Source organism: Elgaria multicarinata, chromosome 5, assembly GCF_023053635.1.
Source record: "Elgaria multicarinata webbii isolate HBS135686 ecotype San Diego chromosome 5, rElgMul1.1.pri, whole genome shotgun sequence".
NCBI lineage: Eukaryota > Metazoa > Chordata > Lepidosauria > Squamata > Anguidae > Elgaria > Elgaria multicarinata.
The window spans coordinates 44,924,870-44,938,968 of record NC_086175.1 but is presented as its reverse complement, the minus strand read 5'-3'; the positions used below and the strand labels follow the sequence as shown (position 1 = coordinate 44,938,968).

At 39.6% G+C, this 14,099-nt stretch overlaps 1 protein-coding gene and 1 non-coding gene across 2 annotated transcripts; one reads left to right on the top strand and one right to left on the bottom strand.

Annotated features, from left to right (window-relative positions):
- The first annotated feature begins 972 nt into the window (after window positions 1-972).
- CNOT11 (CCR4-NOT transcription complex subunit 11) lies at window positions 973-10,013 on the top strand. Its single transcript, XM_063126253.1, has 7 exons — window positions 973-1,450; window positions 3,507-3,671; window positions 5,867-6,019; window positions 7,857-8,059; window positions 8,212-8,414; window positions 9,092-9,188; window positions 9,693-10,013. Exons 1-7 carry the CDS (start codon window positions 1,090-1,092, stop codon window positions 9,888-9,890), a joined length of 1,380 nt encoding a protein of 459 aa, XP_062982323.1. The 5' UTR covers window positions 973-1,089; the 3' UTR covers window positions 9,891-10,013.
- A 3,043-nt stretch (window positions 10,014-13,056) lies between these two features.
- LOC134399811 (small nucleolar RNA SNORD89) lies at window positions 13,057-13,166 on the bottom strand. The gene has a single exon (XR_010025522.1). It is a non-coding gene; the product is annotated as a small nucleolar RNA SNORD89 (small nucleolar RNA).
- Between the last annotated feature and the right edge of the window lie 933 nt (window positions 13,167-14,099).

Sequence of the window (14,099 nt, the reverse complement as noted above, 5' to 3'; positions counted from 1 at the left end):
ATGTAAATGTATGCATTTTTCATAATATGTAAAATAACATTTTTTAAAATTCTGGAGTTCGCTTTCCTAAGGGGATTTGAACCATCCTTACCCTATTTGCTTGCATGTGGTTTAACGCAGTTTGTATTAAATAAAAAATCGAATGTGTAGGTGGCATGTTCAGTTTTGAAAATCGTTATCAGTCTTATGTATTCAAAATTAGATGTTTCAGATTAGTTACAGACTTGAGGCTGCAATCTTAAAGTAAGCCCCATCGTACACAGTGGGACTTACTCCCAAGTTAGCATACACCTGATCGAGCCCTTACGACACCATCCTATGTAGAGCGGGCGCGCCTAAACTCAGATTTCGAATGGCGCTGCATGTCTAGAAAAGCCCTACTCTGAACGTTAGGATGGGATTGGTTGCGTTACCTTCTTTCAACCTAACCTCCCGCTTGGAAAATAAACGGCAAACCTCCGAGCAACAAATTACTTCCAGGGTTTCAGTAGTTCTGACAAACCGCTCCACCTAGAGGAGGAAACAGCCAATCCCTTTCTACCTTTTGGGGTTAGGATTTTAAATAGCCAATCCAGTTCCACCCTCCAATATCGGTGATGGGAAGGACCAATCCTTTTGCGAAGAAATCACGAAGCTCAATTCTCTCCATAGAGACTCCTCGTTTCCCCTCTCTTCCTCCTTGGGGCCAGTTTCCCGCTCTTCCTCTGCCTTTGCGACAGTGCTGGAGAGAAAAAGAAAACCATATCGCCGTACAAAATGAAACCCGGCGGTGACTAACTTTACGGCAATAGCTAGGCGAATACAGCGTGGGCGGGTGGGCAGGCGCGCGTGAGGGCCGCGCGCTCCTGGGGAAGGAAAAAGTCATGAGGAGAGTAGGCGCAGCTCGGTAGATGAGCGCGTGCGTGCGTAAGCGAGACCAAAAAGCGGGAAGGGTGGAGCTGAATGCCAGGGGGTGGGGCCAGTAGTAGTCCTGAGCCCGGCTGCGCTGCGGGTTCGATTCCCGGCGGTGTTGCCGCCGGTTTTGCTATCACCAGTAACAGTGGTAACACCAGTACCGAGGTAGTGTTGCTGCCGCCGCCGCCAGGGAAGATGAGCCTTTCCCCGAAAGAGCTGTCGAGCCTGCTGAGCATCGTGTCGGAGGAGGCCGGAGGCGGCACCTTCGAGGGCCTCTCCACCGCCTTCCACCACTACTTCGGCAAGGCCGAGCACTTCCGCGTGGGCTCCGTCCTGGTGCTGCTCCTCCAGCAGCCCGACCTCTTGCCTACCCCACCGCAGCGCCTCACCGCCCTCTACCTGCTATGGGAGATGTACCGCACCGAGCCCCTCGCCGCCAACCCTTTCGCCGCCATCTTCGCCCACCTCCTCAACCCGGCGCCTCCGGAGCGCTCTGGCTCTGGGCCGGGCTCGGCCGGCGGCAGCGGCGACGACAGCGAGAGGCCCCCGCTCTCAGGTATCCCACCACCGCCAGATGGTCTCGGGTTGTGCCTTCCCGAATAAGCTATTCGGAAGTAGAGAATAATAAATACCCAGCTCCTGTTAAGTGTCTTCCCGAGAGCCTGAATTTTGCTATTTAAATAAAATATATAAATATTCCTGCACAGCCGTCCTCGACAACCGTGGTACTGTCCATCAGGTATAATTTTTTAAGACCTTGTAAAAAAAAACTTGCTCTTTCCTCCCGCCTCAGTAACAATTTCATGTTAATATATAATAGTAGTGCAATCCTATATTATGTCCCCTTGTACGATACATTGATTATTCTCAAATATGTTAGTCCGCTTCTCTACTCAGACAATCGCTAATGTATTAGAGCCCCAAAGAATACATTGATGAACTCTGGATGTGAGTTGGGAAGGGCTTTAAAGTGATGTGATCTTGAACATGCAGTAGCCGAGCAATAGCTGCCCCATTTGCAAGTTGGCCACTTGCCTGGTAAAAATCCAACACACATTTCATATAAGTTTTAAATTTATCTACATTGATATTATTGCTTTGTAATGGGAAAGGTGTACTATAGTTCATGTGTTACTATAGCCAATCACTCTTGCTAAATTCAAATCCTTCAAAATAGATTTATTTCATTTGCTAACTAGGTTTGTATAAAGTTGCCCAGTATCATTGGTCTCTGGATAGGTTACAACATAAAATAATAATTAAAAAAACCTTTTTAAAACACAGACCCTGTTCAGACAAAACACTAAGCTACAGTGGTTAAGCATTTTGAACTAAACATCATAACATGACATTTGAACCATTCCTAACAATAGTGGGTTACATAACCACGGTTTAAACATGCTGACTATTTGCTGCAAAAGGGTTAGTGGCCTATCTTGGCTAAGCGTGTTGTCTGAACAGGTAGAGTCCAATCCTATGCAAGTTTAAACGGAAAAAAGTCCTACATGCGTATGATTGTGCCTTTAAGCATTTAATTTTAGTCAAGGTTTTAATTATGTTTGACCTTGCATTAGTCTCTTCCATCGTTTGTTAGTTGATGCTGTTCTTCACCCTGCACATGCTTGTTGATGAGTAAAACATGTCATGATAATTGCTAAAGACTTGGTTAAATGTGTGACAAGCTGCTAGTTTGTATGTCTGACTAAAGATGGAATCATGCTTGTAGCAGCAACTTAAGTTACAAAATGTGAGGATGTGTGCCTATTGATCTCATGAAATGGTTACTGCATGAAATACACCTCTGGGTTGCCATTGTTATCTTTTTGGCGCCAGGTCAAGACTTTTCTCTTTTCCCCAGGCATTTAACAGCATTTGACAACTCTAAGTTTGTTTGTTTTTTAACGGACCCCAGAACTGTTGTTTTTAAATTGATATCGTCATTTTCATACTGTTCATGTTTTTGATGGTTTTAAATTTTGTATACTTTTTAATGTTCACTGTTTTTAACTTTTGTAAACTGCCCAGAGAGCTTCACTATGGGGCGGTTATATAAATGTAATCAATCAATCAATTCCCTATCCCTGCCCTAAGGCTTTCAAGCAATTGGCAAGTGCAAAGGAGTCCCAAAGATGATGTGATATTTCTTACACATGTTATTTCTTACACATGAAAGCAACTACTAGTGTGAACTGGTCCTAAGATTGGGTGGCCTTGGGGTAGTTGAAGTGTCTTGATTCAGTTCTCTTTCTGTAAAATGGGGATAATCTACTTTGCAGAGTTGTAAGAAGTCTCCTTCCATTCATGTAGGTGATTTGGATGTAGTGGAGGCTCCCATTCTACTAACTGTAGTTGGAAGGAAGAGAGGTGATTTCCCCTTTCAGCTCCCAGGCCACCTCTCACACTATTATGAAAGGTCCCCCAACGCCCCAGAGTAGACTTTTGGGAGCATAGGGGCTGAACGGGAGAGGAGCAATAGTTGAAAATGAACTTTCCTCCCCTTCTGTCCATAGGAGTGTCCAGATCCAAGGAAAAAATGTATTTTAGTGCATGTAAATCAGTTTTTCTAGTATGAGACATGATGAAACTGTATAAAAATATCTTGCTTTTCCCAGGTTTTTTGCCTCCCATAACCCCACCAGAGAGATTCTTTCTTTCCCAGCTCATGTTGGCCCCACCTAGAGAACTCTTCAAAAAGACTCCACGACAGATTGCATCAATGGATGTAGGAAATATGGGCCAATCTGTAGATATAAGTGGTCTTCAGCTGGCTTTGGCAGGTAAGAAAAACTGTTGTTACTGAGATCTGGCTACTTCAGAATGTTATGTGAGATTTATTTGCGTTACCCTTGTTCTTGTGCTGTGTATGTGTGTATAAGAAGAGAATTGTTTTTTTTTCCTTGACTCCTAGTTAACTTAGATATTTTAAAGTACATTTTTTAAGTACATGTTTACATGATGTGTCTGAATTTGAAGATACTGACTTCTGGGATGTCAGGTGTGGCTTTTAGGAAACAGTTGGTATGCTGGAAAATATAACAATGATCCTTTCCAGACAGTAGTTATGTATTTTGCTTTTTTTCTGTTTGAGATGCTGGTAAGAGAAGCTGCAGCCGTGCCAGCCCTCTCTCTGTTGAATCATGGGACAAGATGAGGGATGGAAGGAGGATTTCCAATCATGGGCACCTGTGTTACTTGTTGGAACTTGTGAACCCAATAGGTGCAAAAAGGCTTGCGTATACATCAGGGTTGGGCAGTGTGTGGCCCGTCAGATGTTTTTGCCAGGAACTCACATCTTCCCTCACCATTGGCTGTGCTGGCTGATGGGAGCTGTAGCCCAAAAAACATGGAGGGCCATGTATATGTGACCATATAAGAGGCTAGTTTATGAATTGTGGAAATAGCACATTCATTACATCTCTATTATGAAGCAGACAGGAACAGGAATTATTTGAAGTGTACAGATTTGCAACTGGACAGTTCTGCTATTTCATTTTAAAGCGGACTATTTCCTTACTTTTGGCATCTTGAAAAAGGGAAGTTGAGATAGTGGTATCTCTTGATGAAATAAAATTGCTCCTTTTGCTCCATAGTTTAGAGTATTTTTCACTCTACTTGTATAATTTTTTTTTTAAAAAAAATCTCATTTTGTGCTTTTTGTAGTTAGCTTGTTTTTGTCACTTGCCAATTATGTGACCTTACTTGTGGTAAAAGGAAAAAGTATTATGGGAAAATCTTACATTAAGTATAAATTGTTTATTTGATAGAAGGAACTCTTGATTAAGTATCAGTATGACCTGTAATTAAATCAGTATATTTTTCCAGAACCCTCCCTTTTAAATTAAGAGAGACTTCCTGGAATTGAAGAACACAGGGAAAATATTGCACTAAAATATGTCTCCAGTTGTCTTCTTTTTTAATAGTGTGGAGTGCCTTCTCCTCCTAACTTGAAGATGTTTACAAGGTCAAGTTTTACCGTTTATCGAAATACTTTCAGGCATTCTTCTTCTACTGTGGTATATATCTATACCACAGTAGAAGAAGCTGTAGGGTGGACTCCCATTAGGGCTGCCGTGGCAAAACTTCAAAGGAAACTGTCTCTCTTTGTGTGGTTCATAGACTCTGTGCACTTTTTAAGCTTTTTAAAATTATGAAATGGGTCCCATAACTTCACACTCCTCATTAGGGTTGGGTGAAAATTTGTTTGGTTCGCATTTCAGTGCAAACTTAGCAAAACAACACTTCCCAAAACAAAACATTGAACCATAATACAGTTATGCATCAATATTTGTAATTTTCCATCTTTTGGAATATAATTTGCAAATTAAGTATGTACAAAAATAAATACAGGAAGGGAAAGTGTGCACAAAAATACAAATATGGGGGGGAAATGTACACAAGAATGCTTAATATAAGGGGGTAATTATCTGCAAAAATGTTTGACTTAGAAAAAGTGCATACAAAAATGGAAATATTTTGAGTAATGCGCACAATTCATGCAAACTTTTAAAAAATCATTCTGATGTGGAAACAGGATGGAATGAACTTACTGAAGACACATGGAAAACACTGCAAAATCAGAGAACCTCAGTCCTCCTTACATGCTTAGAGAAAAGATAGTGGCCTGGTTCAGACAACACGCTAAACTACGCTACTTAACCACAAAATGGTTAATGGAATGCATTGCATTCCGTTAACCATTTTGTGGTTAAGCAGCATGGTTTAGCCGTAGACTATTCTTCCTGTCTGTAACATGTGGAGCCAGAATTTCTCCTCTTCAGCTATCTGATTACTGTGACTTAAGAGGAAAGAACGAGTTGGTTCTGTTTTCAGGGGATGTCCCAATTTCCTTTCATCGTTTACTCCCTGCAGTCAATGGTATAGATTGGTAAATAAATTTAATCCTGTTTGTATGACTCAACATTTTCTCAAGATTGTGTGCACTGAAATTGTGTTAAACCATTTTTCTTTCTAGAACGTCAGTCTGAGCTGCCAACACAGAGTAAAGCTAGTTTCCCAAGCATTCTCAGTGACCCTGATCCGGATTCTTCAAATTCTGGTTTTGACAGCTCTGTTGCCTCCCAGATTACTGAAGCTCTAGTGAGTGGACCAAAACCACCTATTGAAAGTATGCATTGCTTTTTGTAATCTTTCATCCAGTTACAACATAATAGTCAAGTGATCAGTTGTATTCCCCTCCGTTTTTATTTCTTTTGTGATTGTATTGTATTGATTGCAGCTAGTCTTAAAACAAGTAACCTAATAAAACTCCCAAGAGTTAGCTTCCTCCAGATCAGTGATTGGATTTGCCAAGAAATTGTTTATGTCAATGTCTTTCATGTAGAGCCCAATGTGGGCTTCAAATCATCCAAGTTACTAAAATAGTTGAGTTGGTATAACACTTTTATTTTTGGAGTGTTAGTCTAACAGAAAGTAAACACATCCTAATTGAAAATACAATTTCAGCCTAAATCCAGCATAGTGGAAAAAATGGCTGTACTAGTTAAAGTTTTCTGCCTTTTCCCGTAATGCAAATGCTGGCGGACCACTTTGTAAATTCAAGATATACAAGCAACTGCACAAGCGGAACTTTAGTTGGATTCTTGCCTTGCACATAATTTGGAATTCAGCGTCTGCTAGTGCCTGAATGATACAACTGGATGCAAACCATGATATACATATCTGTACGTTGTGTCCAGTGTTGGAGCTTTAGACACTTTCCAGGCTGAATGTATCTCAAAGCATAGATATACTGTAATTCAGCCTTCTCCAACTTTGTCCTCAAATGTTTTGGACAACAACTTCTAGCATCCCCAGCCACCTTGGCTAATGGCATCTGGTAGTCTAACTCACTGGGAGGGTACCAGGTTGGGGAAAGCTGTTCTGTCTCATAGTACTTTTAAGTCAGTCAGCTGCTTTCCCAACGGTTCAGACACAACCAGATCCTAACAGGTTTACTGTAGAATTTATTTCCATGCAATGGTGCTTAGAACTGTAATGTTGGCTGTACTTATTGCCATTATTCTAGCTATGAAAGAGTAAGTGCATCCCCACTGTGCCTGCTTACCCTACCCTGTACCTGTTTGCATTCTCTTCCCCTCCTTATTGTTTTACTATGATTTTATTAGATTGTAAGCCTATGCGGCAGGGTCTTGCTATTTACTGTTTTACTCTGTACAGCGCCATGTACACTGATGGTGCTATATAAATAAATAAATAATAATAATAATAGCTATGGTCTTTGGTTCGAAGCAAAGAATGATCCAAGTGATGTCTTAGGAACTAATGTATTATGTCAAGACTGTTCATAAAGTGCAGCCTACTTCATTGAAGGGGGTTACCAGTGTTTGCAATCAATGTTTCATTCTTGGCTTTTCATGTGGAGAGGGGCAGGGGTGCAGAATTTTAGGCCCAGGGGCCAAATCCAGCTCTCCTGGAGTGTCTATCTTGCCCCATCACTGGCTTTATCCCATTTCTCTTAAGCACTGATCATTGGGTGTTTTCCTGACTTTGCATGCTTTTTACCCATTCTAAAAGATTGAAATGCCTCTCCTAAGGCTTATTTAATGGCAGTAAAGTCAAAACATGCTGGTGTTTTATCAAATTTATGAAATTTGATAATATGTTTTGCTTCCTCGTGCTCTCTGTAGTTTTATAGAATTTGTATTAGATCAGCTGTCCTAATTTGATAGAATGCCCACTGATTTTCATGGTGACTGTTTATTTACTGTCTTGTGCACTGGAGATTTTAAAGAAGTTTTTCTTGGCTGATTAAACACAGGATTTCATTGTGTGTTCCGAATTTAGTAGGTGGAGAGGTGTGTGCATAATTGTCTGTAGGCTTCCTGTACCAGGCACTTTCAAATGGTCAGAGCATTTAGAAAACATGATGCAGTTTGTGGAGTTAATAATTCTTTTAAAAATAGCTTTTGTTAGCGTAAATGAAAATGTCAATATTTTTCCAGGTCATTTTCGGCCAGAATTTATTCGGCCACCACCTCCACTCCATATTTGTGAGGATGAGCTAGCTTGGTTAAACCCCATAGAACCAGATCATACCATTCAGTGGGACAAGTCAATGTGTGTGAAAAACAGTGCTGGAGTGGAAATCAAACGAATCATGGCCAAGGCATTCAAAAGTCCTTTGTCATCACAACAGCAAACACAGGTATGTAGAGCGGTCAGCTGTTAATCTAATTCTATTATGTGTATTTTCTGACGTTAAAGTAACTTCTGAACTTGAAATAGCGTAATATTCTAGCCTGTATTTTGTTGTACCTTGTTAATATTTTATGTATTTTTTCTCCTTTTTAAATGTAGCTGCTTGGAGAATTGGAGAAGGACCCTAAGCTTGTTTACCATATTGGCCTCACTCCTGCCAAATTACCTGACTTGGTGGAAAATAATCCGTTGGTTGCTATAGAAATGCTGCTTAAACTAATGCAGTCAAGTCAGATAACTGAGTATTTTTCAGTCTTGGTCAACATGGACATGTCTCTACATTCAATGGAAGTTGTAAATCGGTACGTATTTGTCTACTTTAGGATGTTTTTGTTGGTGGAATTTAATTAAATAGGCTTTGTTTTTAGTATATAGAAAACCAGTTTGCAGAATTCTGTCATACTGTGGTCCCACTAAGGAACAGATGGAGGGGTTGTTCAGTAGCTCTCACTCAGTTCTCTGGGGCAAAGTAAATGGGATGCAACCGGAACACAGTCAGGAAGAAGGGGAATAAACCCTAATCCTAGAAATGGGGGACCACATAGTTTCAGAGCCAGGGACCACATAGCTTCAGAGACCACATATTGGTGGGAAGGTGAAATGCAGAGTATATGTAATTATAGAAAAGAGGGATTGAAATGAAATAGGAAAAAGTTCAACCTTTAAGCAGAAATAAAAGAGACCTCTGCTTGAAGAAGCCCTAATTAACCCTCTATCCTAAATTAGTAAGGATAAATTATCTACCACTTCCTTTCCTGTGTGCTGTTACATCCTTGGATTCTACATAGCATATGTTGATATTAACTATCAATGCAAAAAGTTGTTCATGCATATATTTGTGAAAGTTCATTCCAGCCAAGTTAAAGCCATTAATGGGATGGTAGAGACACATTCAGCTCTTCCCCAAAGCTTGGACAGTTTGTTTAAATTGGGGTAACTGCACAATAGTTAAAGATAAACACCTTTAATATTTTAACAGGCTTACTACTGCAGTTGATCTTCCTCCAGAATTTATTCACCTTTATATCTCCAATTGTATTTCTACTTGTGAACAAATTAAGGACAAGTATATGCAGGTAGGTATTTGGTAGCATAATAGAAAAGTCACTGCAGTCTTTTGTCCATGTCAAATGCTGCCTTTTGACCCCACTGGATAGAGCACAGTACTTCAGCATCTTATACTTCCTCCTCCATTTTTAAGTGTGTTTCAAGCCTGTTGGGTCCAGAGTAATTTTTTGCCTTGCACTCAGTCATAATCCTAAAGATGCAGTTTACAGTTTAGAATTATTCTTGTTAAGTGTGTTTAAGACACTACTTTGGCATGCTGTCCTGGATTGTGGTTGTAAGGTCCAGGAAATCCTTTAGATTTCACTTGGAAGATGGATGTCTTCCAGCAGTCATGCAACATCTCAGGTTATTGCAGAGTTGAAAAGAGTCCTGCAAGCTTTGTTGTCTTGGGTTGTGAAGTAAAAACCTTTGCTCTTCCTACAAAGACCCTCCACCAATTAGTTAATGAGAGCATGTCAATTCTTTACCTTCTCCTTTAGGAGTCAAGTCATACAGTTATGTTTTTGTTTCAGAACCGGCTGGTACGTCTCGTTTGTGTCTTTCTACAATCCTTGATTCGGAACAAAATAATTAATGTACAGGACTTATTTATAGAAGTACAAGCATTTTGTATTGAATTCAGTCGGATAAGAGAAGCAGCTGGCCTTTTTCGATTGCTGAAGACACTTGACACTGGTGAAAATCCTTCAGAGACAAAGACCTCAAAATAAGACTTGGTTTAGAAGAATGCTTTTTATTGGATTAGGATGCTGTAAGATTTCTGTATAGTTGACTATATTGCTTGCAATTAAGATGCTATTTGTGCTGTATTAAATATTGCTTTTTCTGTTGAAGTTTGAATCATGACACACCTACATGAACTTCTGTTTGTGACTGAGCAGCTTCAGGATCTAGCCTACCCTTTCACTATATTAGCATTTGAAATGGAGTTAACACCAACTGTGGGTAGCTAGATTATTACACAGTTTGACTGTTGAGGTACTTGAATTCAAGGGTTAAGATAGGTTTGGATCTTTTCTTAGCTGCTTGTAGGAGCTTGGCATGATTATACAAGCTATCCCTCATAAGAAGTAAAGGATAGAAACTACTATCCTTGTCTTACGTATCCAAACGAAGTTAAAAACAGGTACAACTGTGCATATTTAGACACTGATGTTGTTCCTAGTGACAGAGGCATTTCTGGTTTATTGAACAGTCTCCTTTATTCTAGAATGTTAATGGGAGTTACCCTTCCTCAAACACACTGATTTTGTCCAACTAATTTTACATCCACCCACTTCTATAAAGAGCTTATCTCAGTAAGTATGATAGAGGAGTAGTTTTGTTTTTTGAAAAGCCTACATTTAATCCAAAATAGAAGAAAAGGTCTGTCTGTAGACTAGAGTTTTACTGGTAAGCAGTATGACAGGGGTCGATGACCCACAAGCACATGTGACCCCTGGTGGTAGCGTGCTTTGTTTTAAAGCTCAACTAGGCCTTTTTGGCTGATATGTCACTAAACTTTGACTGGGGCAGGAGCACAGCCCCCTGCAAGTTATCCATCCCTGCAATAAATAGCAGGCTTAGACTACAGTATGTTCCTGTTTTGTCTTTTACAAGTAATGATTAAGCACAAGCAGTTAAACAATTAGGTTAGCAGTATTGGTGGGGATTAACATCACCCTGTGGCAGCCTTTCTCAGCCTGGTGCCATTGGCTAGGGATTATGGGAGTTGTAGTCAAAAACATCTGGAAGGCAGTTCTATGGAATGTAGTTGGCAAAAGTGAATTTATAGTGCCGTAAATGACTAACAGTACTGGAGAGCTTCAGGACAAATTCTGGTCCCTAACAGCAACCTGCTGTAACAAATATTCTAAACAAATGACACCATATACACCAATAGGTTTAGGAAGTTTATTCAAAATAATTGCTTTAAGAAGGTCTACAATTAAACTCAATTCTTAAGCAGTGTATAAATAAAAGATCTGGAGTCCTAGAAACTGAACTTTGACTGGGTTTGGACAACAACAACCCATGATTTGCCCAAAATAATCCACTCCAATAACCCATGGATTAATTTGTTGGTCTACAGAGTCCTGTAGCAAAGGGTATAACTTTAGATGCTCTATAAACTCTTCATAGTTTACTGGATTGGAACACCCTTTATAAGGTACCTGATCCACTTTCAAAATCCTGTGCATTTTCATGCATGGGAGGGAAAATCCCAAGTGTACCCAATAGGGGGGTGGCATAAACAAACCTTTGGAAAATAAGCAATGTAAGAAAACAGTGAAAAATGTACATTTTCCCCACAGCATAAGTTCCTAATGGAGTCAAATTACAAACCGTAGCTTAATAAGCTACTGTGCCTAGCCTATTAACCTATCATGGGCTAATTAGACTAAAGCTATATAGCAAGAAAGCCTTAGTTTTGTAAAACAATACATCAAACTTGAGATTTATGGTAGTTCCATTTTATTGGAATGTAGATGAATATTTAAGGGCTTTTCAGCTCTCATCAGGACAAAGCTGGGGCCACATTCAGAAACATTCTCTTTTCAGTTTTGTAGCCAATTGTCTTCAGAAAATGATGTTCAAAAAAGCAGATTCACACTCAACTTCTTGTTTGAACTACTTTAGATTCCTTAAATCTTTTTTAAAAAAAACCTTTAAGGGTGCATTTTCACACATTTTATATTAAACTTGGTCCTTGTGTTTGTGATCTTGACTTGTATGAAAATATATCCATATCTTTTTCTAGTTGGAGACAAAGGTTTCCAGGTAATTCATTCTTTTTTGGAGCATACAGGAAATGTCAATCATTTTGACTTAATTCCAGGAAGATGCATCTTATATAGATCAGTATCCTGAATTTATGCATTCAAGCCTAAATTGCACTTCTATGACCAAGTCCCAGCACAGTTTGTGGAAGAACACCTGAATGAGGGGTGAAAATCACAACTTATCATAAAGGCAGTAGAAATGTTAATTTTGTTAAGCAATCACTCAAGACAGAAGGTTGGATCCTAACACTCAGTGAACTACATTCCAATCACATAAAGGCTGCTCCTAGCACCCATCAAAAGGGGGGGGGGGACACAACAACACACAATTCACAGATTCCTCCTTTCTCCTGAAATAATATTATTTAGTTATATAGCACCATCAATGTACATGGAAATAGTCTTCTCATGAAGGTTGGGTTCCTTATTGAGCACCATGGGTAAAAAGGGTAATTGTTAAAATTTGCTTCTTCCCTTTGGTAAATATGAGCCTTGACTAGATAAGGGTTCACAGAACAGCATATTGGCAGTTTGCTTCTTTTCAAGCTAAATTCGACCTTTTTCTCACTGCAATCCTTTCACCACCACTGAATTTTGGCAGAGGCCAGGGAGCCACATGCTGCTCACTCCTGACCTAAAGCAAACTTCTTCATGAACAGGAAGTGATCTTTGGAGAGTCTAAAACTAATGGCCAGACACAGTATTTAATAGGATAGTAAAAAAAACTGACGCATGGTTTGAATTAAAGTTAGTTGTCTTTTTTAACAGTACTATGACAAAAGCTCTATGTAGATATAACAGCAAGCCATGATTTGCAATGACAAAAACAGCAGGCACAAGATTTGTGCTTGTGATACCCACTTCTCCCCCATGCAAGAAGACCAGATGTTTCTATTAGTTTGCCCACAAACTAGGATCTCCAACCCATGGCTTGATCCTAATTTGCAGGGTTTGGACACTTAATCTCCCACTGCGCATGGGGAAGAAAAAGAGAACATGCAAATAGAAGGCTACACGTCCAATACATCTGAATGCAGCAAGTGCGTTCAGTATGATAATTTAGTGACTCAAAGGCTAATTTTTGAAGTCCTGTAGCTGTACTTCATGTGATGATGCTGAGGTCAGAAGAAAGAGACGCTTCAGGAGTTTTTGTCATCATGCCTTTAGAGAGAAAACTGTTAATAGGCACTGCAATTCGGCCTTTCATTGTCATCATTCCTCAGCAGCAAACACGTTTACACAGTCAACTAACAGCTTTAAGAGCCCAAAATAAGGGATGTATTCTATTAAAAATAAATTTAAAGTTTGCATAATTTATTCTGCTTCCATAATGCATGTTCTGCTCCCATGCAAAAGGATTTGTATTTTAGGAGGTCAGGACACGGAGCAAGATGGCTTGCAGACCGCAGTTGAGGGGCACAGAAAAGGTGTGATGTGGGAGAAACCAAACAGTACTGAGATCCTCCTACTTTACTTCACTGGAAACCTTTTTCTTCTCAGCCTTTTTACTATTGCTTCTCAGCCTTTTTACTATAATCCAGCAACCATGTTTTTACACATCTCTCTATATACCAAGTATATTAGATTTGTCCAAATAAAAAACTTAGATTCAGAAAGGGACAGATACAATGTAATAGAACATGCGAACCAGAATTTCTGCACATGTCTTGATGTAGAGTCCATTTCTTGCTAATAGGTCCTATTAGCTAGATGTGGACCCTATGAAGAAACATACAAAAAATCTGATTCACACGTTCTATCAGATTTGTATGTTCTGCTTTCCCAATACTTTAAGAAATAAATCCAGAAAGGAATGCTATTTTAAGCATAGAGCATCTAAAAATTCAACTCTTACAAAATGAAATGGTTAGTACTCACCATACTACTTTCTTCCAAGGCAAGTGCTACATTATGAATTTCAGAAAGGATCTGAAGATATTCAAGACATCAGCATCCTCCCAGCTCCTTGGTATTAAGCCAGAGTTGTGATGTTCTAAAACAACCGATAAGCAACATTCCACTTTGTGCAAAGGATGTAGGGTAAGTCCAGCTAATAAACAGTTCAAAGGTAGCTCCTTTTTAAAAACTAGCATCAATATTATTTGAAGACAGGTAGTAGTCATGACATGGTCCATTCCATTAAGATGCAGGCCTTGT

Coding starts and splice junctions, on each gene's coding strand:
- CNOT11 (XM_063126253.1), top strand. CDS start 1,090: ATGAGCCTTTCCCCGAAAGAGCTGTCGAGCCTGCTGAGCATCGTGTCG. Junction 1,451..3,506: donor CGAGAGGCCCCCGCTCTCAG/GTATCCCACCAC, acceptor TGCTTTTCCCAG/GTTTTTTGCCTCCCATAACC. Junction 3,672..5,866: donor TCTTCAGCTGGCTTTGGCAG/GTAAGAAAAACT, acceptor TTTTCTTTCTAG/AACGTCAGTCTGAGCTGCCA.